The sequence below is a fragment of the Phalacrocorax carbo genome, chromosome 1 (assembly GCF_963921805.1).
Source record: "Phalacrocorax carbo chromosome 1, bPhaCar2.1, whole genome shotgun sequence".
In the NCBI taxonomy this organism is placed as follows: Eukaryota; Metazoa; Chordata; class Aves; order Suliformes; family Phalacrocoracidae; genus Phalacrocorax; species Phalacrocorax carbo.
In genome coordinates, this window is record NC_087513.1 from 119,340,399 (window position 1) to 119,366,169 (window position 25,771).

The following is a 25,771-nucleotide window of genomic DNA, read 5'->3' on the forward strand; positions in this document are numbered from 1 at the left end:
AATGTCTTGTCAAGGCCAGGGCATGCTGAAGTAGCCAGGGCACTTTGCAGCCAGCTATGGCAACTCCAGGTCAATAGGTATGAGCCACACTGACAGGTCTGCTTTGCATGTGCCATGGATCACTTTTCACACTGCAACTTGCGCTGCTCCAATACATCTGCCTTAAGGAGCACACGCAGGAGGAGGCTGTATCACAGGTGCAGGGCAGGGCAGCCCACTGGCACTCTTCAAACGTGTCACATGTTTATGCAAGTTATTCAGAGTACATGCAGTCACTGAGATTTCTGACCAGCCAGTGGCCCAGACAGCTGAATATCCAGAAATATGGTTGAGTACCTTCAAGGAAGTCAAATCATTGAGGAAAGCTACAGTTCAGTCAAAATTGATTCAGCTGCTTTCTGAGGGAGGAATTGTCAAATTTGAAATTGCAACCTAATGGGAGAAAAAACAGTATTGCTTCTGAGGTACCAGCTAACATGATCTAAATGCCCGAGCTGTAAAGACAGACTGCTGGATTTTTTCTCTGGCTAAATTCATTTTGATAGTCATTTGAAGAATGGTGTCATTTAAGAGGCAGCATTGCCCATCAGATTTAACATGGTGAACTGTTACTGCAACAGCAACACAATTACTAATTTGGTGTTCAGTTCCTAAACTGCTTCAACAGATCTGAGATATTACTGTAAAGTCAAGCAATGTACCACATACATGAAAAGAAATGGTGAAATTAGCTTATTATGCCACAGTGTGTGACCAGTGCCCTTGATGGTCTCAGGTGTACGAGATGTCATGCCTTTCAGAGTCCAAATTGCTAGTGGCTTAAAGATAATCCCCTAACCTCTTGAAATAATTAGCAATTACATCACTCCAGACTGAAAACAAGATAGGGTTAAACAATTAGAACAGAAAGGAGTTAAAAGATCATATGTCTGTCACAAAGTCATTTTACCTTAGTGTTCTCCTCTGTATCTTATCTGAGAACAAATATAGAAATCAACCTTCCTTCCTTTCTCTCCATCCCCCCCCCACCCCGCCCCCACAAAAAAGGAAAAAAAACCAAAGGACCAGGAAAGGTTTCTAAGAATTTCAGGAACAGTGAAATTATACCTCAATTCTTCCTACAGGTTCACATGAAGTGCACTATTTAGTGGCCCCATTGCTCAAAACTAGGTGCTACTGCAATCAGGTTTTCTGTCTTTTGTGTCCTTGTGAATAGGTCTGAACATTGCCAAAATCAGAACAGCCAGAACACAATGCTAACAATTTCCTATTCTCACCTATTGCCAAAGTCTTTCAGGTCCCTCTGAACATCCTTGTTTGGGACTATCTGCATAGATTTTAAGCTTCCTATTAGAATTTCAAGTCACATTTGTTTACAGTGCTACCTTTTGAAGCATCAAGAACACTCAGAAAAGTACACTCAATAAGAGAAAAGCAAGGTTAATGGTTTTAGTTCTCATCTCTACCTATTGGCAGAAATACGTACATTAATATTCTCATCCTTTTTTTAAAAAGCTGGAAAGTCACTGGTTAATGAAAATGTGAACTTTGTCATCCAGCAGAGAGAGAGTCATCAGTGAAACTCAGGTGACAAAACATTAATCTACTGCATTGTTGTAGTGAAAACTGCTCATAGAAATCTTGCTTTTGCAAGGCTTCCACTTAGAAAGCAATACTTCGCGAGTTGAATGAAGGAGGTTAAAAGTCAAGAGAGAACGAGACACAGTGACTGATTAGCGTCTATGTCATTGTTAAAAATAAACACAAATCTGGATTAGCCTTCTTAAGTGCTCATTATCCAACTGCCAGCAAAATCCTGTGCGTGCAATTCTGTGTTTCTGTAGAAGAAACAGCCGTTAGCTTGGCTCTAGTTTTCTGAGTTGACCTCACCTTTTACTGTCACGTGCACACTCTGGCTGGTGGACAGCTGGGGTTGAACAAGGACGTTGCACGTGTATTCACCCTCGTCTACTTCCTTCTGCACATCTGAAAGCTTCAGTGTCCCATTGTTCTCAAATGCCACTTGGCGATGGTTAAATGGTAGCAGGTTGGAGTTCTTGTACCACTTGATGGAGTAATACGGGTAGCCGATCACGCGGCAGTGGATGTAGGTGTCCCGTCCAGCTATTGCTGTGATGTTCTTCATTGGTCGAATGCTTGCTGGCCCTAGAAAGGTAAAAAGAAACTCTTGAAAACAATTTAAAGGCACATTTGTTTGAGGAAACATGCACATAATTTTTCTGTGTGTACAAATGTTAACGACCTTTACAGATGCGGCTTGCACACTTCTTGGCATTTGACAGTTTTTGCTTTTAAGAGCTATTTAAGCAGTTTCCCTAATCTTTATATGCTCTAGTTTTTTCCTCACCCTCCAGCATACATACTAATTATGTGGGGGTATAAGTCTGCGTTATCCAACACTTGTCTGATAAAATCTTTGCTGCATGGCAAATTAAAAGGCTGAGGATGATTTAATTAATGTGAAACACTAAAACTGATACAAAGCCAGAATCCTGTTACACATGAGAATACTGAAAAAGTTAGCACTTTTTTTGATGTATATAAAGTATAATACCATGAGGATGGGTATTATGCCATGTGGAGCTAGAAATGCAAGCTAAAGTACTGTATACATGAATAATTACCATGAATGTGGGACAAGTAAAGGAGGAAAGGAAAAGAAAAAAAACCTCATGCACAGCAGGTCTGAAGTAAAGAAACTGTGAAGTAATAGAGATGAGTATAGGAAAAATAGACTACAGAACACAAGCCAAAGGGTTCTTCCAACATTTAATCATTACCATACACTTTCTAGATGGGTCTGGAGAGGCAGGGTGGGAAAAGAGGAGGGGGAAGAAAAGGAGAGGAAAAACAGTAAGTTGGTTTTGGCATTCCAAGACTCATTTCATCACATGCAACAGTCTTCTCCACTACAATGAGTTATGTGTGTTTTTTTGAGGAGCTGATTTGACAAGCACCTCTTACGTTTATTCGAGCCTGGTACAGGACGACTCCAGCAGAGTTGTTGGCAGTACAGCGATAAACTCCACCATCTCGGACCTGAGCGTTAGAGATATTCAGGTAACTGACCACGTTGCCTTCGGAGGTGATAATCTGGCTGATACGATGACTGCCGTCCTTCACAATGGGATCTTCGTCCAGTGTCCAAGTGATCGTAGGCAGAGGAGTCCCCTTCACGTTGCACATAAGGGAGACTGGCTCTCCCGGACTCACCACTTTCTCACTGAAGGCAGAAATTATTTTGGGAGTTCCATCTGCCAAGGGAAAGAAATGCAAAAGAATAGTACTTACGTGGTGTAAATCTTGTTCCCTCTATCCTGGAGCCTATCACATGAGCCAAGATCTTTTTTAGAAGCAATGCAAACAATTGTGTTTCAGTATGTAACTCTAATTACTGAGAGAAGGAAACAAATTTGGTAGTACTGAAATGATTCTTTGATTACTGCAGTTTTCTTTTTCATCTTCTGAGAAACCTGGTACTGACTCTGCTGAAGGAAAAGCACTTGAATAAATGGACCAGGACTCTGCACAGCTCGTATGAACCACCAGGTTCTTGCAGAAAAGCGTTAAAGCCATACACAGTTCATCACAAAAGACATACAGCAAAACCTCAACACATTTGGAATTCTTGTCCTGGTAGATTCCAGCTCCTTAGAAAGCTAAGGATGAATCCTATTGGCAAGAGTCAGGCATAACTTGCATAGACTAATTCCACACAGCTGTGCCAACGCAGTTTAGTCCTGACCCACAAGATCCCATTTAGAAAATTATTAAGTTAAGCTTTTCTGAATACAGATTGCCAGTAACAGCAGTGATGCCAATTCCTTTCTGTGGTCATTTTGTGTTACAGATAAATATTCCTCTGAAATAAGAGTGTTCAAATGCTTTGTCTTGTGATCTGTGCCACAATTTACTCAGCCTCTACCAGGCAAGTGAACAAAGAGAATGGATGGAGACAGAAACTTTGAGATTGTAAGTAGGGAGCAGGATCAAATAACCACCTATCCAGAGAGTTCAGTGGGGTAACATTTAGGAGTGCCAACACTCTGCTATTAGTTAGGAAGTTCTTTCTGAGATCATGCAATGCATGTTTATTCTCCTTTGAAAATTGTATTTTCAAAGCGGTATCTAGAAGGAATTTCAGTGTAATTGGGAGCAAAAGGCCACACATCAAGAGCAGTATGCAGAACACGGGAAGCAAGCCAGTCCGAAGTTCAGGCAACAGTGCTGTAGGCTACTGTCTGCTTTTAAAGAGCCAAGTGGCAAGTAAGCTAACTAACTTCAGTGTTCCTACTGTATTAGTGCCTGTGAGAAACAGAAGGAAAAGGTGCCTCATTACCTAGAAAGGGGCCAAAACCACTAGAAAACTCACCCTGTACATGAAGCCCTTTAAGGAAAACTCCTTTCAGTGTTGCACAGGACAGAGGGTGTCAGGACATGACAGACAAGTCTCATGATCTGTGTGATGCACTATGTGTTTGTGCACACTATATACTGCCTCTTTATGTACACTCCTATGTGTTACCCCTACGTCTGGGAGACTTGAACCGTGGTGACTTCCCTGGAAATCACAATTCTTACACTGCAATTTCAGTGCAACCTCACCCAGGAAACGGAAGGAACTGGCACGGTGTATGCAAGACTCCCAACAAAACACGCTGAGTCATAGCAGAATTTAAAAAAAAAAGGGCTGCAGAATTCTCCTGCTTGCTCCATAATCAAAAACATAAGGCACTGTCACTCTCAGGCTGCTGAAAGACCTCAGCATCTCTGGAGCAGCATTGGATTTGATTTAATTACATGTCATAATTTTCTCCTCTTCCCACCTCTCCCTTTTGTTTCTGTCCCATTGATTGTGTGACAGAGTTCTAATTTACTTATTTATTTTCACCTGTAACTCTCTTCCTTTCCTTTTCTGTGTATTAGATACTGTCATCCCTCAGAAAACAAAGCAGCAGCAACAAAAAAAAAAGCTTTTTTTATTCTGAAAGAAAGTTGACACAAGACCAATAAATCTGTGAGTATGCACACTATGTACCTCTGCCACCACCCCTTCTCTTTTTTTTAATACAAGTGACAGGCTGTTTTTGGAGATGAAAGCGGACATTATTTTCCCAGTGAGACCTGAGCATCTTTGAAATCTTTCCTGCTGTTGCTCTCTGATAACCTGCACTCTCTCGACATCATGATAGATTATCAATATGCTTTTTAGGCTTTCTTAGTCATGGGAGATGGTTGCCGAGGTAACTCAGTCCAGGCAGGTAATCTCTTCTTTTTCTATAAAGGGTCTAAAAATAGTGTCCATGCTATGACTGCACTACAGCCTCATTAGTGAACTGGCTCTGTACAAATTGATTACTTTCCTCATTTGATTATCATGTGGAACATTGTGGCAATTAGTTAAGATGATGTCCAAGCCTTCAGCCAATACACCCAGCAAGAAAAGCCATGCCAGAAGGAGTTGAATAGAGACCTTTTCTCTCATGTCCTGCTGAAAGCTAATGTCAAAAATCAGCACTGCCACCACCACCCACCATCAAAAAAAAAAAAAAGAGACTTGAAGGACTCAGGAGGGACTTTTGTTTTCAGATCAATTTTCTCATTTCATTAGTTTTTGCTCAGAGTGGGGCACAATAAACACCTCTGAAAGTTCATAAGTACCCACTTCTCCTGTCTAGGGTCCACTGTCATTTTACAACAATGACACTAAAGATGAAATATATATTATGGAAACCAGAATCGCTAAACAGGTAGTGACTGACCTTCTAGTACCACCTGAACATAGTCTTGAGCAGACATCTTGTCCTTGCGCACAAAGCACTGGTAAGCTCCACCATCACTCTTGGCCATGCCATCCATAATAAGGTTCTCCCGGTTGACACCAGTGATCCGGACATTGTTACCAGGGTTGATGATTTCACCATTACGGTACCAGGACAGCTCCTGGTCTTCAGTTCCCGTCACACTGCAGGACAAGGACACTTGACTACCAACACTGCTTTTGACTTTCCGTGGGCTAATTGTGGCTTTTAGTGGTTCTGAAGATTTAAATCAAAATAAGGGAGAGGGAAAGGGAAATAGAGAACATTAAGTATGTGCGTGCATTTATATGCAAGTAACAAATTAATTCTCAATTAAGGACAACAATAAAACTCACAGCCATACCCTTCTGAAAATAAAAGCAACCCACAAACAAAAACCAGATGACTCTGCTCTAAACAAGCATTTTGGCCACCAACATCCATGACACAAAACATAGATGTATAGGGATAACCTACTTAACATGTGATATTATCCTCTAGACCATGCCTAAATGAACAGTATGAGCAAATCTACTGAGTAACACCATTGGTGCTGAGGGCCTAACAGTGGCCCTACACAAGTTTTGGGAGGGGAGGATGTTACTTCAGTTGTTACTTCGGTTGTTACTTCAGATGTTCAGCGTGGACATTTGAAATGAGGAATTAGGTGCACTCCTGAAGCTTATCTTCTGGTTTAATTTCCTGCAGAAGGAACCCAGTTCACATATTCCAAAACCACTCCCTCATGTGAACAAGTTCAGTAAATATCAATAACCAGGAGATTAACTTTTAAGAGTGGAAGATCCACAATAAAATGTTAATATAGATGCATGCATAGACCTCTGTAGTATCTGTCCACATGTAAGTGTTTCTGTGTGTGGGATCACTAAGTTTTCTTCTTCAACATGGGAAGACTACAGTATTATTGTTACAAAGCAGTACGCCATAGGTAATGCAAGTTTTTATATAATAAAAATAGAGGATGAACAGTGTTGAAGAAAAGTCATAAACATAAATGCAAGGATAACAATCTTTATCCTACCACCTAACAGTTATCATCATTACTGAACGCAGCTCTCATCTCATGCTTTGCGTATTTTGATTTGACTTCCTAATAAAGATAAGGGACTACTATTAACAGTAATACTATCTCTGATACTAAATACATATCAACCTACTTATTTGTTATCAGCCTGCATACATGCATATGCACACTTGCATACACATGCTTAACCATAAAAATTTCCTCAGCTAACTCATTCAGTTTACAGAATATTTTGTAAAACATATGGAATAAATCTTTAGTGGCCCACTGGGGACAAAGGCCTGGAAAAAACCACACAGGTCAGTGGCCTTAGTCATTCTGGACCACGGACATCTGTAACAGACCTTTCCTTTGCAGTGATCCAGAGCAACAGTTAATCTATGCTCATATGCATGTTACAAGTCATCGAATGTCTCCATGTTTCCTATCCAAATGACCACAAAATCTCAAAACTGTCAATGACCCATTAAACAAAATAGACACACTCAAGTGCACAACCACCATCTCAGAGCTGTGATGATGCAAGAATGCTAACCACATCCTCCATTGCAGTGGAGGGTAAAACTCCTTCACCCAGCTGTTGCTTCCTCCCAAACCTGATCCAGAAGATATCTGCTGGCTACTGACCACTGAGTCCATAAGTAAAATGTATCATGTATCACCAGGCACTGGGGATACTTTCGATATCACTAGTGATACCATTATGTCATGTCTCTGGAAGTTTTGACTTTGTATCATACAATGCAGACTGTATTAAACTAATATTTATCAATACATTTAGCAGCAAAGCTCCCCTGTTATAATTCACAAATTACTGATCTTTGATCTCAGTTTTATTTTGCCCAAATACATTATGTGTTATTACTTGTGAAGACATTGTTATGGCCTGAACTGTTCACAGACCTCTCCCTTCTCAGTTTGCTAGTCATGCTGTATAGGTGGAAATGTTAGTTCACAAAGCGTTATTTCTATTCCAGGAAATAATTCTTTTTTAACAATAGAAGAATAACACTTTTCCAGTGCAATGATTCTGAGTAATAATTATCTTTGTAGAATTTGTGAAACATTGAGAATATTCACACATGAATACTCAGCTGAGGGGAGGTATGAGTATTCAATATTACTGAACAGCATGAGTCATGGCAATGAGAGTTTGGCAGCTTTATTCATGAGAACATTTGCAATTTCTTTTTAAGCATCCAATTCAAGCTTCTAAATTACATACCCTCCATGTGATAAATTATATAGCTACGTTATAAATGGCATCTATTTGCACTTCTGATCTCTCAATTGTCCAACCAACTCATCTCCACAGAGCCTACTTGCTGTTGTTCCACAACTCTGAGAAGTTTAAGCACTGCTAAGGTAAAGTAACAAAACAGAAGGTACAGCAAGATATGGCAACATCTTCCCTGATGCAAACACCCAGGCAAGAAGTGGCCCGAGAACTTAACTCGGCCCAGGACTTACGTTTTACATACAGTCGCCCTATCATCTCAGCAGTCCCATAGTTGTTCCACACCTCGCAGACGTAGTTGCCTGAGTCTGAGGGACGCGTGTTCTCGATCAGCAGACCTGTGACTGTCTGCCGAAACCTGCTGTCAGGCTCCCAGGGAATGTTGTCCTTCAGCCAACGATACTTTGGTGCGGGGTGCCCTGATGCTTTGCAAGGCAGCTCCACTCGCTGTCCTGCCATGGCTTTACGGTGGTCAAACCCATCTAGAATAGATGGAGCTGAATTCGCTGGATCTGAAAATACAAACAGCAGTGTTCAATGGAAGCATTAAAATTCTTTCACTCATTAAGCAATATGCCAATATTTTTCCTCCTGCATTTTTTGACTCTCTAGTCCAGTGTTTTATGTACTACAGTTTGCTACTGTGATCCAGCCGTCAGTCTGTAGTATCTCAATAGCGGTGGCTGGAATCCAGCAGCATGTAGTACTGAAGCACCTCATGACTACTTGGAGACCCTCTCACTGGATTTTTTCCAGGTGGCAACCATTTCTCTGGTCATCCTTCATGTCCCCTATCAGAGGAATGGAGAGGCAGAAATGTGTTGCCTTAACTGTTATTACTGTTATCCCTACATTGTTCAACTAGAATGAAGCTAACACATTCTCCCTGCTTCTCGGTGGTCTGAAGGCTTTGAATTACAGGCGTAATTTATTCCCTTGTCAGGAAAGAAATGGGCAAAGACACAGGAATTTCTATCTGCAGCCTAACTGACAGGCAAGCCTTTTCTTCTTCTCTGGAAAAAGATCTTAACGTGACAAGACCAACATACAACTTAATACTCCAACTTTCTGTGCTCAACTTACTGAGAAAAGCAGCTCTCAGATCAACACACTTGTGTAGCACCTGGCATATATTTATGTATCTCTCAGAAGTCTGGCAGAGTGCCTTCACCAGAGGTGCATGTACCCCACCAGAAATAGTGCTCCGTTTGTGATTTGGGCTTTTTAAGTTTGAAAACATTTGGAGGAAGAGGCTGACATGATTTACAGTTTTGTGCAGCACACAGCATGATGTAAGCCTATCCTGGAACTATTGCAACATGAATGCTGAACAATAAATCAACAAATATTCAGCTAAGTATTTTCTCATCACATGCACCCACTTTGCTAAGACTTCTGTCTCACAAAGAAACTCCACATGCTTATGAACTCCTTCCACTCCTATATGACACACTGATTTCTTTTTGGGTATATCTACATCATAGTTTCCTGGGAGTAGGTGTGATTGCAACCATTTTGACTTTTTCAAGCGGTCTTTGACTAAGCTAGCTCAGGTACTGCTCACAGGGCAGCTGCAACAGGTTCTTGTTAGGAGCTGGAGAGGTTAAAGAAGCAGTTCATGCTGAATTCAAGCTACTCAAGAGACAGTGTAATCAGCACCTGAGCTAGTTATTTTAAAACTATCTTAGATGTATCTTTATGAACTGCAGCCACACCTGGGAGGGTACACTTGAAAGCGAATAGCTACAGGCGTTCTGCAAGTTACACTATCAATCCAGAAACTAAAATTGTGATGGTAAAAAAAAATGGGCTACATTTTATGTGAATATCTAGATAAAACCCTAAATGCCAAGTTCAATGAAAGATGACCACAGAGGTTTTTCTGCTCTCCAGGTGCCAGCAAAAAGTTGAGCTACTGAAGGCCAAACCACATTCAGTTTACAGCAACCTACTGTCTGTCTCTTTAGAAACATACCAGCCAGTAGTTAAACAAATGATTTTGCATGCATGCGTAGCCTCAAGGTCTGTATTTGGCATCAAGATGGGATATATTTTTGAGCTTGCCATGCTGTTTATGTCTGGCTTAGTGAAAGAACTATCTGCCAGGATGTTATTGGGAAGGCCAAAGTCAATTTGACTAATTGATTAGCCAGCTCCTTTCTCGCCTTTAGGGTCATCAGGCATCTATGTCTTCAGTGCAGCTTCTTTTGTGCAGCTTGAGGAATTAGCTCAGTAAAAATGTAAGTATACAAGAAATTACAGCTCTGGCTCTTAGGAAGGTTACATCTACACAAAATCAATTCTTCAATTGAAAACAATAATTAAATAATACAAAGGTAGAACTGACTTTTAAAGGTATTTTCTGTGCATTCCTACTCAAAACTCACAGTAGCTTCATATCCTCTCTGTATGTTTTTCACGTCAAAAGACAGATGCCATGGGAGGCACATCCCACTTCTGCAGCTACCATTTCTAACCCTTCAAGAAAAGCACACCAGTCCCTTTGTCCTCTATCCCAGGTTCACTTCGCTTTACTTTTTCTCTTCTCAAACTAAGCCTTGGCAGCCTGGAGTCCCATCCATGGATCAGCTAAACTGGGATTTCCCTAGGTATTTGAGAAGCCTTGAGCTCATTTTTATAGAGGAGGCATTTAAAATATATTCAGGGATACACAAAATACGATTCCAGTGTCCTGTTTCTTGTACTCTGTACTTATATATTCAAATGGACAGTAAAAACATCTCTTTGGGAAGTCCATGGAACAGACTCCTATTTAGAACTCCAACATTGCATATATTCCAGTTAAGGGAAAAAAAAAAGGAAAAGAAAATCGCAAAAGAAAAACTAGGGTTCATTTGCAATCACCTGCAATGAGGCAACTAGCAAAGTAACATAACGCAATTCCAATATGTGGTATGGATTCTTGAATGATTATTTTACTATGCTTTAACAGTCAGCTGCAAATGACTTCTAGCAAGGACAATGACAGAAATACTAGGGCAAAATACTGTTCTAAAATATTCTACTTTGGTTCTTTGAAGGACATAGAAAGAAACTCATTATACTTTTAAAAAACATGGATTTTTTGGAGCTTGGTGGGTTAAAAACAGTAAAGATCTGGGCAACTGGGATTCATGGCTGGACAAAACTATTTTTGCAAAAGCACATTATAATGGGCATTAGAGGAATATTCTCTAGCATGTTAATGGCCTTGGCTTTAATTTTATTTAGAAAGGCCACATGATTTCAAGATGTTCTTACTCTAAATGTAATTTGCAACTTTGCTTTGGTCATAGGCATACTGATTATTCACTTGTGTATTTGCTATTATATGCACATTACCTTTCTCACTATTTTAAACAGTAACAAAACTTAAAAATGTGGCCCAGAGACTATGAGCGATATCCACTACAAACTATTTAATCCCCAAAGAGGGAAAGAACAATTATGGATGTAAAAGGCAGGCAAAAATGTAGTTGTCATGCAAGCAGACCTTTCACAACTATGTTCATGGATTCTCTGATCTCAGTTCTTAAATGACTCACTATTTCAAAATATAAATTCCAGTAAAGAAAAAGAAAACCTGTTAGAGAAATATTAAGAGACATGTTCTGCCCATAATTGCAGCGCTTGTTCAGTAGACTAACAGGACTGGAAATCAGGGCCCACTATAGCTCTAATAGAGAATAATTAACCCCATTGACTTAAAAAAGCCAGCTGTTGCACACAGGTAAAATTTCCTATTTTGATTTGGTCTGTGGAGGAGAATAGAAAAGGGAACTCCAGACAGAGCAGATCTTTTAGGGTGCTTGTCCTGAGTTACAAATAAGATAAAGCTTTCATTTTCTCCCTTTTGTTCAGTGAAATAACTAGAAATTTTCCTGTGGTAACCAAGATACAAGCCTGATTATATTTATGTTACCACTGGCTCAGCCTTAGCATGATTTCATACGGAAGCAGACCATATTATGGAGCCAGCTAGAAGGATAGGACCCTGCCTATCCTTATAAGACCAAAGCAGACAGATTATTGTGCAGGAAAACTACTTCCTCATCTGGCTGGGAAAAGCAGAGGCACGAGTTTTACCCACAGGGGACATATACCAAAAGAAGAAACTCCTGGATCTGACTGGTAAGTGATTCTAATCTGAACAATCACACTATTTTTTTATCATTAGTATATTTAGTAGTGACTTGTGTGTTCAGAGGGCTGCAGAATCCTTCAGCAATGACTATTTTGGAGGAGGGCAGGACATATGTTACTAATGTAAAACCCGGTGCCCACCTTAGGGCTCTCAAACAGAGGGTGGAGAGCTGAGTCCTAATCACTAGGTTTTTGGGTTTTTTTTTTTTTGACAAAAAGACCAAAAGATAAGAGGAAAAGGCCAAGAGGAGAATGACCCCACTGATGGTTATACTGTGAGGGCCACCATATGCTGACTGATCTTTAGGATTAGGGTCTTTAGGGCAACTTAGTAACAGTGAAAAGGAGAAAAAGCTTTGGGAGGCTTTCAGTGAGATGGTGTGCATGTCTTCTGTAAGGCAAGGATATAGGGAGAAAGAAGGGAGAGGCTGGGATATAGTCTTAGCTAACTTTGTGGATGTGGGAATACAGTTGCAGATTTGCTCATATGCAAACACAGGGTGCAGTTACAGGCACCCAGAGCATGAGTGAGAAGAAGGGGAAATGGAGAAGAACTAATCCTATACAGAGATGTTTGAAAGCAATTCCAAACCCAGGCCTGGGGTATGCTCCTCCTTACCTCACGCACAACTAGCATCTCCTCTCACTGAGACAAAATGGGGAGAAGGTAGGATTGGAGCAGCAGCGTGTTGACAGCACTAAGTGTTTAGGGGGTGTGTGGGTGGAGCCTGACAGTCCATCACATACACAACAATAAGGAGATGATTTATCATTACATGGAAAAGTTAAAATACCCCATCTACCTTCTCGTTTTCCTACCTGCTGCACAAGGCCATTTGCCCTAGGACTCTTAGCTTTGCCCATGGACAGCCCCCAGCTAACACTCCTGTCTGCCTGCAGTACCCTGGGCGGCCTGGGACAGGTCACATACCCTTCAGGCTGGAGAACCCTCCTGGAAGCAGGGGAAAACACTGTCTTCCCCAGAGAAGGAGTGTGATGAATGAAAAGGAAGGCTGAAATGCACCTCAGCTAACCTGAGACTCCTGCAGTGGAAATATCTACAGCTGAGCTAAATGTCCTGAGCTCCTGCTATGGTTAACAGAGAAATAGGCACCATAGGGTGATTCATCTCACCCCAAAGTGGGAAGCTGAACTAGGTCAGAAACACTACCCCTAAAAGTGTTCCTCTCAGTTGGTTACAAAGGGAATTAAGGTGACCAGACACTTTTACTGCACATGTCTACTTTTAATAGGATGAATCCTACTCACAGTCCTTTTATAAGATACTCCAAAACTACTAACAATCACGGCACTAAATGCCAGTGCACCCTACAGGCTCCCTGGAAATATCTAATAGGAGGTGAAAAACATAGAAAAGGATTTTAAAATGGAACATTTTACTTTGCAGCAGCAGCTCACAGCTGATCTCTTCTACATTCCATTTGATAGACAACTTGGTTGTTAGTGCATACGGGCACAAGAACCTGCCTTGCCAGTTTAGCACACCAGAGAGAGGCATATACAATACTTAATTTAACATTATATATAAAGGACGACCTGATACAAAAAGTCTTGCACTGTTGCTTTGACGTGTTTCTCCAGTGTATCTGTGCCTTGTGATACATCGGTAGTTGTACAGTCCATCTTCATTCTGTACATCTAAAATATACAAGGCTCCCGTGGATGTGATGAGAAATCTAGGTCCTGAAAGACAGAAGAATTCACAGCTTTTAAAATATCTGAAGGTTGTTACTGTGTTCTGCTTGCTCACACTGGGGGATGGACAACACAGGCTGGAGGGTGCTGAAGGTTGTTTTGCCAGAGCCTAGAAGCTGCCAGTTTTAAGTTTTCTAAGTACTCGCTACAAATGCATATAACAATATTAATTCTATAAGAAAGGTAGGGATATTTAGAGAAAATGGGAGGAATGAAGGAAAGAAACGTGCTACGGTCTATATCACAATCAACAAACAATATCCAAGAGGCATCTGAAATAAAATACAGGGTAAAGAACAAATGCAGAATTTAATCCAGTTTAACTCAGTATTGAGAGAGATATGATGGCAATTCATGAGCAGAGCTGTGCACGCTAGAAAGACAGTCTGGGACGGCACGCCTAATAAAACAATATTAGCAAAAATGGCATTTGTTATGCAGGTACACCAGAAAATTGAGGGAAAAAAGATAATAAAAATTAAAACTAAAGGGATCAGTGAAGGCAAGAGAAAATCACAAAAGGAGGAGGTTTTTACCCCAAGAATATGGGACATATCTGCTAAAGGATTCCGGCCATAAAAGCCACATACTGCACAGACTGGCTCCACAGCCTGCTTCAGGTATGATGGGAAAACAAGGACAGCAAAACCAGCCTTGCTGATGTTGCCAACACCACTGACCCCAGCGAAGTTGTACACACCTGTGCTAGCTGCAAGCTAGACAGCATGAGTGTCAGGAACAGTCCCACCCCACCCTGCCCATGTTTTCTGTGGGTTAATACACTCCAGGCCTCAGCAGGACGGGTTGAGCTCTTTGCAGGCCAGTACTTGCACTGCCAAGCTACTGGCAGAAGATGAGTTATTACATTATCTGATCTGCTGTGGACTTTTTTTTTCTTATAATATTGCTGTCTGTGATTAAAGAATTGCAATGTAAACAGGTGTCTAAAAGAAGGGCTTAAATAAACAGCACAGGCTGTGTTATTTAATAGCCACAGATTATTCTTTTTTGTTTTAGTTCTGCACAGAAAAGTTTATTTCATAGGTCCAGCAAAGTGACTGCCCCCTAAAACTGAACAAGACTGACATGTTTATGGTCAGCATTTCTCCAGTGTTCATTCAAATTGAAAATAATATAGTTGAAATTCTCTTCTAATACATATTTTTTATTATTAACTCTAGAATATGTGGAAAATATCATGTATACATGTGCAGTGTTGATCAGTTGACACCTCCGCAGATGAAACTGTTCTGTTATAAATGTGTGTTTTAAAAGCAAGGACACAAAAAAGTTAACATATACATTATATGTGTTTACTAGAAAGCTTTTCCTGCATTACAATAAATGGAAGTAATGTGGTGAGAATGCATTGTAAACTTGGTCCTCACCTGGCCACTCTTTCCCTTTAAAAATCCTGCAGTCTAAGCTATGTAGGCTTTCCTAAAAATTTAAACTGGAGAAAATTTTAATATCTTTTCTTCCACATCTGATATTTTTTCTCTAGTAGCTGGTAGCTCTTACAATAGACATACCTGTACCTATGTATAATAAAATATACTTGGCTCACAAATTAGGGGAGACACTACACAAAGATGAAACCCATTATGAACTAATATTCAGTAATATGCAGTAAGAAATATTTCCTTTTCTTCAGAGCTCTGTTTGAGCAATGACTTTTTAATAATTAAGTGCAGTCAGGGTGCTTGCTCACAAATGCATCAGTGGGAAAGCAGTCCAGCAGAGAAAAGACAGAAAGGAAATGGTATCATTACAGAGGGCAATCTCTTTTATACCACAATCTAGAAGAAATAGGAAAAAATACCACCAAAATTTAACAACCATTTAATGTCACAGGACAGGACTGACACTTAGAGAAGAGAATATTGAACAAGGAACATCAGCCCGCCTCTCTCATCCTTGTATGCATACTGAATTATAAAATAACCACACTGGTGACTTGCCTTGGCTGACCCTGTTTTCCTGAAAGTCAAGGTGCAAGCATGGAAGCAGTTAGGTCACAACTTTGGAAAAGCATAAACCACACCCCACATATCTTCTGAAATACCTCATTTGTTCAAATAACATGTGCCATCACTAAGATGTATATTAACATCCCCAGAATAGAGGCATAGAAGATGCTAAATACTTGCCCACTACTGAAGGAGAAGAGCTGGGCAAGGGAAGGTGTGAAGGAGGAGGCAGGACTGGATGGCAAGAGGACTCTCCTCAGCCATGAGGAACGCTATATTCCAGCCTAGGGGGGTTTACAGGCCAGTAAGTTCCTTCTTATACAGAGGCCATATTGACTTAGTATGCCTCTGAAGAAGTAATTGTTTTCCTATAGAAGGCTTGTGTTTCAACACAAATTACTCATAAACAAATGTACTGTTGAGTGTAGTAGGAAAAGCAACTGAATAGGTAATATTTCAGTTTCACAGCCAGGCGTCTGAAATATGACATTGAAAGATTACATGAAAATAGCACAGCTATCTTGCATCTTATATTTTAACACATTAGTTGCAATATTTGGAGGAATTATATAGGCAGTTAATAAGTTAAACCAATAAAATATGTTTTACCTAGCTTCTCAATTATTAGTAAGTTATTTATTTGCTAATCACAAAATAGCTTAGCTTGACCAAACAGGTTAATGAGGTTTTCTACAAATACCAGGCAGATAACAGCTAACTACTAGCAACCAGAAAGCATAGTGTGCAAGTGTGCAGGCAATCACCCAGTGAACCCCCTTGACAGTCACAGATGTTCTTTACCTGCTGTGAGTCATACAGCCCAGCTCCAAAGTTACAGCAAGAGGAATCCTACCACCTCTTAGGGAGGCAGGTTCATAATGATTCACACAGAAGTACTTCCTGTTCATCAGAGAATGCTCTGTTTTGTTTTCGTTGTTGTTGTTGATTCTCACACTGTAACTCCTGGATAAAATGTAATGTCCTATGCTGAGTATTTCTTCCTTTTCCTTTCACAGTCCCCAATTACTCAGACATAACACTTGTCCCATTTTCCCCCATCACCTCATGACATAGGTACTCAACATCTCTACCCTTTAATGAGGTTTACCTTCAGCCCTAATTCTAGGTTAGAGGGATATGTAGAATTTTGGTGTGAAAACCATGGGCTGTTTGACTTTTGTGCCACATGCAGATTCTGCACCACTGAAATATTCATAAAGCAAATCTGCCTTTGCCAAGAAATATGTTATAAGGACTACAGGTAATTAAAGCACAGTTGTCTCCCTTAGTCTGTAGGCAGCATAAAATGACAGCTTCAGGAGATGGGAATCACATTTAAGGACTTTACTTGGGGTTAATGATGGGCATGCAGCAAAGGCAATGTCTTCTTTCTTCTGTTTCCAGCTGTGTGAGCATTAACCAGCTCTGTATTTCAGACAGCACAGCTAGTTCAGACGTGTGCTTGCTCACAGCGATGCCACTCAGCTGGCAAGGTTGCCGGGCTGTTGAACCAGCACTGCATACACCATGCAGACATGTCCTCTACAGCCTGATCAAGACTTAGATCAGACTTTTTAAGCTGGGATGTAACTCTGTTACCAAACTATGTGGGGGTAGATGTTAGGGGAGATGCTGCCCAGCTGCTATCACATCACAGGACCAGGAATGCACAAAAACGTGCAACAGGATGGTCATGACCACTTTGGTCCCTCTAGTAAATCTGCGCATGCTGTGCATTTGTGTCAAACAAGTGGAACCTAAACAGCTGAGAGGCAGAAATGGGTTTCTTGTACAATAGCTTCCTATAGCTTTCTTTACTGGGCTCCAGTTTCAGTTTTGCTAAATATACATAACTATATTTCCACAAAGAGTCACACTGTTGGAGACTACTAGTGTGCACAAATTTAATATCATACAAATGTGTCCAAATTTTAAAAATTAGTTCCTTTCTCTATGCTTTTCTAAAGCTCTCACTATTGTCAGATCCCCTGCACAATTTTGAGATATGGTCATCATATTTGAGATATGGCCATCATTAATAATTCAGTTTGTCTCTCTTAGGATAAGCGTGAAGCAGCTGCCACAGAAATTAAGTTAGAAGATCAAATTCAGAGCTTCCCTGAAAACTGCCGAAAACTCACTTCCTCAGTATTTCTACCTTGTACACATTATTGCTGCTGATACTTGCACTGGAATCAAAACTGGGGAAACGTGCAGTGGCTACTGACAGGTTGAGGAATATGTATAGATTTGTGGGCTACTTCCAGATGTCATAGTATTGACTTATATTTGCAAGTGAAGCCTTCCCTCCTCAGTCCTGGAAGCAAGTTTCCCCAGATGCAGTTACACATCTGGGTTAATGAGAGTGGGTACACTTATTAAAAGCCTGCCACTTAATAAAAGAGGTCTGTGAAACCGTGCAGGGCCAAGAAAGTGTTCAGTGTTATCTTGCTATATTTTCTAGAGAAGTTATGAACATACTTGAGCTAGGACTGCTTAGATAATCTTCCTGTTGGAAATTACCCAGGCAATCATATAATAAAAATCTTCACTTAAAGCATTATCCAGAGATTTTTGCCTCACCATCTTTAAAGATAACTAAAAGTAAATAGTTGTTGCCACGCATCGGATGTTATCCAACAGTTTATGCTTCTCACCAACACACATTGTGTATAATCGCAGGGCTAAAGCTTTTCCTTTTCCTCTCTTCTTCCTAATATATTTTGCATACTTATGTAATGCTTTAATAACCAACCCCTCCTTCTACTGTAAAAATGTGAGACAGAAAAGATGACAGAAAAATAAAAGGGGAAATGCATGTAATTTCTGTCATCTTCTAAACGGAGAGCATTTTCATTAAAACCGACAGGCTGTCAGCTGTGACAAAGCCGAAGTGTTGAGTGTTCTGCCTTCTGTACTTCAAAAAGTGTTTAGAAATGCACCAGGATGGGGATCGACAAGCTCTTATTGCCCTGCTGATCTAGGAGAGTGCTTTCTTCTTGAGGCGCATTTAATTTAATCGCTCTTGCTTTGCTGTAACAAAGTCTAATTTTTTTGATTCACTTATTTAATATGCCAAATAAGGAATTTTTTTTTAATGGCACATCCTTTCAGATAAACTGAAGCTTTTTGTTTGTTTGGCTGTTAGCAGGCTTCAAGGGAGGAAGGCAGAGAAGCCTCCTTCACAACAATTAAAAAGAACATTGTCAAAATACAGCTCATAATTCCCATTTATTTTTTCTCTTCAGTAGTGTTTGTATTAATGCCTTGAAAACTTGATTATAATAATTTTGGCATCTGATTTTCAGAGACATTGAAAGCTTACATCTTTTCAACTTTCAATGCTTGGTGCCTTTGAAAACCTGACCCAATATTTGCAGTATGTATTTCATTCAAAAAGTTCAAAGGATGTTAGGAAACCTTACCTTTTGCCTTGGTAAAGTGGGCAAGCATAGTAACATATTACTATTTAAAATTTAAATGTTTTACAGAGAAGCTTACTGAGATACGTGGATCAATGTACACAAGTCATTGGAAAAACAGGGAATGGAACCCATAATTCTTTCTCCAACATCCCATCTGTCATTAATACGTAACTTTGCCTCACTGCGAGGCTGAAAAAAAAAAATAAAATAGATCCAAGGACCAGAAAGACCATTAGAGTAATTTATTCTCACATTTCATGCTTCAGCCATTAACTCCTGCATCAAGTCTATATCTGGAAGTTAAGCTATAGCTTTTTTAAAAACACATTAGTCATGATTAAAGATTTCTTGTAAGTGGAAAGCATGTGATACCCCTGGGTAAATTATTTTAATGGTTAATTATTCTCACTTTTGAAAGTTACTGTACTGTTTGTGGTCCACCTGGCTTTGACCCCAGCTATTGGATCTTACTGTGCCTTCATTAAAGATTTCCTCTGCAGCTGGAAATCTTCTGCCCATTTAAGTACTTACAGAAGATGAGGAAATTACCTTTTAAGCCATCTTTCTCCTTAATTAGTTATACAGATTGAACTTCCTAGATCATTTACTGTGAATTATTCATGTCTTGAAATGTTCCTGTAGTTTTTGCCCAACACCTTAACAACTTTTTGAAGTTCTTTTTCAAGTCTGGATCATGCACATAAGTTCAGTAATGGTTCTGGTAATAGTGAATGCAAAATGTCACCTCTCTTCCATACATGTTTTTCTTCCACTTACACATCAAGGAATTACAGTAGACCTCTTATCGTTGCTAACTAGCTTCAGCTATTCATTGAAAATTGTGATCTCCTTTTCAGAGTCACGGACTTAGAGAACAGATCTCCCCCATTCTCTAGATATTGTCTGTCTGTCTTGACACTAGAATTGGCTGTATGAAAAACTCCGTGTTCACCTCAGACCTCTTCATCACACAATCCAATCTCCCTACACAACTCACCAAGCTATATCATCATTTGCCATTCACCAATATTTGGACAGTTTGCATACTTTATTGACAGGTGTTTCCTTAAAGTCCATTCATTAACTGAAACTTTATGTTTTCATCTGAGATATTACCAAACCACTTGTTCCGAAGATACATATTTCAAAGTAGTAAGACCCTGAAGAGAACGAACAGGGAGAGGGGGAGGAATCCTAAGCTTGACCAACCTGAACTAAGGGCCCCAAGTCCTATGACATTTTAGAAACACACCCCTCATTTTACTATCTGCCGACTAGTGCCCTAAATAACCTAGTGACTTCATTAATGTTGAGCTGCATTAGCAAATCATGTGTTCATTTCTGTAAGTGAGAAGAGGTCACATTAACAATTATGAAATCACTCTTATGTAAGGTTTTTAATGCTTTCCATTAGACTGTATAATATCAGAGATTAAAATAAAATTTTACAGGTCTGAGTAATAAGTTAAAATAATTCTGTTTAGGTTTCCTATGTGAAATTGTTCTCATGTAAAATTCATAAGGAAATGTGAACATTTTCCTGTCAAATTAGTGCCTAATATTCTTGTATGGAAATGAGAATATTTTAAAACTGTAACATTAATTATTCTTTTATCATGCCTTTTTCCCTGAGTATGCTGTTAGTCTTTAAATAGGGGTAATGTTATCCTCAAGATGATTTAAAAAATCATATTTGATTTCCACTTTGTTAGAAACACATCTAACGGCATTATGTTATTGCAGTCTAAATTGGGTTGATAGACATTAAGAGAACAGATGGCTGTTCTAATCATGTGCCAAATGATAATATAGAACAAATAAACTTTTATCAGCTATACTTGTCACCTCTGCTAGATAGAACTGCCTCTGCTAAGCAAGTTTCTAGCATGCCCTGTGCATGTAAGGGGAGAAACCTCCCCACAGAGCCAGAGTAACCTATAACTCAGTTTTACAGCACTGCTACAACATCATTCTCAAAGCAAAACAATCTGCTGCTCTGGGCATGGAAAATGTGCTAGAAGCAGCCATGCTTAAACCGTGCCCTGAAGTCACAGTCCTGCGAATGCTTTAGACACACAAACCAAAGATGAGGATTAGATGAGGAAAGAGAGGCGTGTAGGGAGAGAGGGAGGTAAAGATTTAACTTTTCCAAACACCACTCACATAATGTACTCAACCTACATGAGACACCTGGGGTGTTGCTCACAGTAGGTGGTGCAGATGGTCAAAACATGACTATGCTTCTCTGAGCAGCACAGCCTCCCCCAGGGATGTAGCCAAGCTCACAGGCCCTGCTAGCAGACCTTACAGAGGGTAAAACTGATATTTTTAGATCCTCGTACTCCCTCAGCTCTGGGGTCTATAAATTACACCTTTGATGTGTGTTACCCACTGCCTCCCTTTCTGTCTGGGATACAACCTGCATCTGATTCCAGGAGAAGAGGAGCAGGAGGGAAGCCACAGCACTGCCCTGCAGCCCAAGGGCAATTGACTTCCTTAATCAATTACAGTAAAATTAGCCCTCCCTTTTGTTACCACCTCCACCCTTCAGGCACACCCGTTGAAGAACCAAATACATATTTTCATCACATGGCCTGGTCTTTGTTTTGATAACTGGAGAGGCCACTATGAGCATGACTCAATTTCTGGGAGAAAAATTCAGTGGCAAAGCTTCCTAAGTGTCGCCATCATATGATGCTTCTCATGAGGAATTAAGGTCTTTGACGTTCCCATTTTTTCCTGACACAAAGAAAGAAATAAGCATAAAAGCCGTAGGAAGTTGTCTGAGGCAAAGGAGGCTGCTGCCATATTTAAGCTATTGTTCTAGTCTCCCCAAAGCTCACAGAGATGTATGTCTATCATAAGACTGAGCTTTCAGGTCTGAAATTTTCTTCAGTTCCAGAGCAGCCAGAGTTTTCCCCTTTCCTTCCGTGTTTGTTTGTTTTCCCAAAAATAAATTTCAGAATTTATAAACAAGCCAGCAGCCTTGCATGAGGTATTTTTTCTATTTTATGTAGGCACATAATCTGTTTTGAGTTCAATAAAAAAATAGCTTAAGTTATCTTTGCAAAGAGTTGAGGCCGTTTATAAATATTTCCAATTCTCTTGTAACACAGATGTATTCTTAACTTTGCAAAATTTATGTAGAACTGATAGCTCAAAACCAAGACATTTTTTTTCTTACACAATCACTCTTTAACCTCTTACTTTCTCTACCTCATTCAGGATCCTCCTCAGGAAACATTTATTTTGCTGGCAGCTCTGTCTGAATCAAGGGATGCAAGTAAATCTGTTACTGACCAGTCACCCTGCCCCTCAGCCAGTGGAGGTCAGAGCTGCTCAAAGTGTGGGAGGTCCAATTTCACCATCATCACCATCTCTCTAAAATGCCAGGAGAGGAAAGGATCAAGGTTGTGAAATATTTTCCCCTTGATCCTTGAAAGTAGAAAAGCTTAAAGACAAAACCAGTTAAAATAGAATTACTATTATTTTGACACCTATACCTCTAAGGAATATTAGGGACCAACCATGTATTTCTGCATCTCTCCAAAGAAAAGTCATTTAGTGGAGTCTACGTAACACAGTGTTTACTTCTTCATTCCAAAATGGTTTACTGTCTCTTATAACTTGGTATTTTGCCACAGCTACAGGTTCCAGATTTCCCTTGATGTTTTGCATGCAATATTACTATGCTAAGACAACAAACCTTCCTATTTCTTGCATATAGAACCATGAGGTGAATAAAATTAAAATGAGAAAGGGAGAAAGAAACAAAGAGAAAGAAAAAAGAAAGAAACTAAGAAAAAAAAAAAAAAGAAAGAAAGGGAAAAAAGAAAGAAAGGGAAAAAAAAAGACAGAAAGGGGGGTGGGGAGGGAAATGAAGTTCCAGTTTTGCCTTTATAAATTGAACTGAGAGAGATTATTTGGTGAGTCAGTTACAGCATTACCATAGGAACAAGAGTTGTGGTACCATGTTACGTTCACATTCAGACAGGGTGAGGCCTGAATGCAATGCTCAGAAATCAAACAGGTCCTGAAAGCTGGTGGTATCTGTATTCATGGTTTTAGCTGCTTTAAATTCAAATGTAATATGAGTTCATTTGTGTTTCTGTAATCGCAGAGTAAGGAAAGACATGTAAGTATTAGTGCTATTATATGTGCAGTGCTATCATTTTCTGAATAAGTTTGGGTACTAGGATAATGGCTGCTCTGAAAACCAGACTGTTAGACGAATTACACAAATCAGAACACATTTTATTGCCCCCTCCATGTTTCTGAGACTGCAAAAATGTATTTCATGCCAATTGTCCATACCAATTCCACTTATATTATCAATGCAGTATTCAAGAGTTATAAAGGAGGAATAAACATGCTCTTTTTTTAAAAAGCATAAATAGGTGCAGGAGCTGTATTTTTGTGTACATAGACTAGGTTATGTTAATTGTTACTTTATGACTGGTTAGTATAAATGTGACTGGTCACATAATGTTTATGTTGAACTGTTCACCCTCTTAATCTTTTATGAATATATTAGGCATGAGCAGCTATCGTTCTCTACCTACTGGTGTTAACTGTCAGTCCTCCAGGATATGAAATAAAACTGCCATAATCTTTAATACAGCAGTCTTAGATGATTTGGGTCCTTGCACACTTTGCTGTAGAAGCTGCTTTCCTTATTTCAGCTAGAAATAAAGCAGATATTTTTAAATCACTAGCTAGTTTTAGGGGGATCTGATTAAAGAGGATTCAGCTTTGCCCATGATATATGGAGCTGTCTAGAGGATTAAAATTTCTTTTCTCAGGCTTTTGCTGGTGCATCCCAAGTAAATAAATAGCCTGCAGCTGACCAGTGGCTTAGCACAGATAAACTTACACCTTACTCTTTACAGCATCAAGGAACATAACCCATCTCTCCTTCTATATGCATGTAAATTTAAACACAAGCTTGTTAAGCAAAGGGAGAACCCCCATCTCCTCTGGCCTGAACAGCAGTTGGTTTATGTCACCATCATCAAATGTGCACCTTAATAGTTTATAGCTTAGAAGTCATTGTATATGCAGAATACGTACTGTTTTAGACAATATGATCAGAGTAAATCACAGCCTCTCATACACAGAATTACAAGTGCCACCAGGAGCAGACTTATTTTGACTAACTGAAAATAATCTATATTATGCTGAATTAATTAGACCAGCTGCAGTTCCGTGGCCCCACGTGTTTAACCACAGTTATTCTGCAGGTAACTGTGAAGGTAATGAACCATCTCAACCTGAAGGAACAGTTTTATGAGAAATTTAGAACAGTACCCACTTCCCTTCATGAAAAAAATCTATTCAAAGATTCACAAGACATCTGAGTATTCCAAATTTTTGTTTAAGGTATATTCAGTAACTAACAAACAAAGCCTCTTATGGTACATTCTAGTGTAGTATTTTCACCTAATGACTTGTATTGAGAATGTTAAGTTAGGGAAACCTAATCAGGTTAATTTGGGTTTAGGGTAATGACTTGGGAAGGACTTATTCTCTTCCTTGCTCAATTTGAAAAAGTAAACCTATGTTTTTGGATTAAAAAAAATATTCAAAATATTCACTGTGGGAGGAAGCAGCTCCACTAGGAATTAGAGCTAAATTAAATAACTTCCCCTGGAAACCCTTGGCCAGTCCCTGGGTTCAGAGTCCAGTGTTCAATAAATAATTCTTAAAAGGAAGAAAAAAGCAATTAATCATGTACAGTTCTATCTTTTTGGAACAAGGCAATAGTGTGGAGTCACTTTTCAACACTTTTTAAAAATCAAAATATTTTTTAAAATTACCCCTACCGTTAGCTGCATACTACTATTCCTCTAGAAACTTGCCCTCTTTCATACACACTGATTTCCACCTGAACATACCCAGCCATGGAATATGATGGGAACCTACTTCTGTCACTGGTTTACCCTTCCACACAGCACAGGTGAGGCACAGAGCTCCATTTTGTACATTTTGTGGTTTTAACTACTTCCAGTCCTGTCTACCACTCATACTGTTGCTGTTTTTAAAAAATAGTCTCCTGACAAGCTAGTCCCATCTTTTAGGACTCTGTACAAATTTTCCTCAGTATAGAAACATACAGAACCTTTATTGGGTCCTTATGCAGCACAGCATCAGAACAATTGATGAAGCAGTGTTTTGAACAGAAGACAGAGTATCAGGTTGACAGTAGTAAGAGCTGAGGTACGTAAAGACTGTTCTATACTGTATCTTGAAACAAAAGAACTCCTACAGACCCTGATCCAATGGAGTTACCCCATAAAGGAATATTACAAGAATAGTAATTAAATATTATATAAATTAAGTCACATGTATAGTCAACTTTCCTGGAAGAAAAAAAAACACAGTGATTTTAAATTGAAATAACTGCAAGAAATTCC

The 25,771-nt window shown here is 39.6% G+C and overlaps 1 protein-coding gene across 3 annotated transcripts in view; it reads right to left on the bottom strand.

Moving 5' to 3' along the window:
- DSCAM (DS cell adhesion molecule) overlaps nt 1-25,771 on the bottom strand; it is a 394,607-nt gene that overhangs the window by 170,664 nt on the left and 198,172 nt on the right. For all 3 annotated transcript variants that reach the window (XM_064472090.1, XM_064472093.1, XM_064472101.1), the window contains 5 exons: nt 13,805-13,951; nt 8,338-8,616; nt 5,784-6,059; nt 2,979-3,275; nt 1,891-2,166 (listed from right to left, as the gene is read on the bottom strand). In XM_064472090.1, the coding sequence (XP_064328160.1) occupies nt 1,891-2,166; nt 2,979-3,275; nt 5,784-6,059; nt 8,338-8,616; nt 13,805-13,951 (1,275 nt within the window). The remainder of the gene's footprint in view (nt 1-1,890; nt 2,167-2,978; nt 3,276-5,783; nt 6,060-8,337; nt 8,617-13,804; nt 13,952-25,771) is intronic.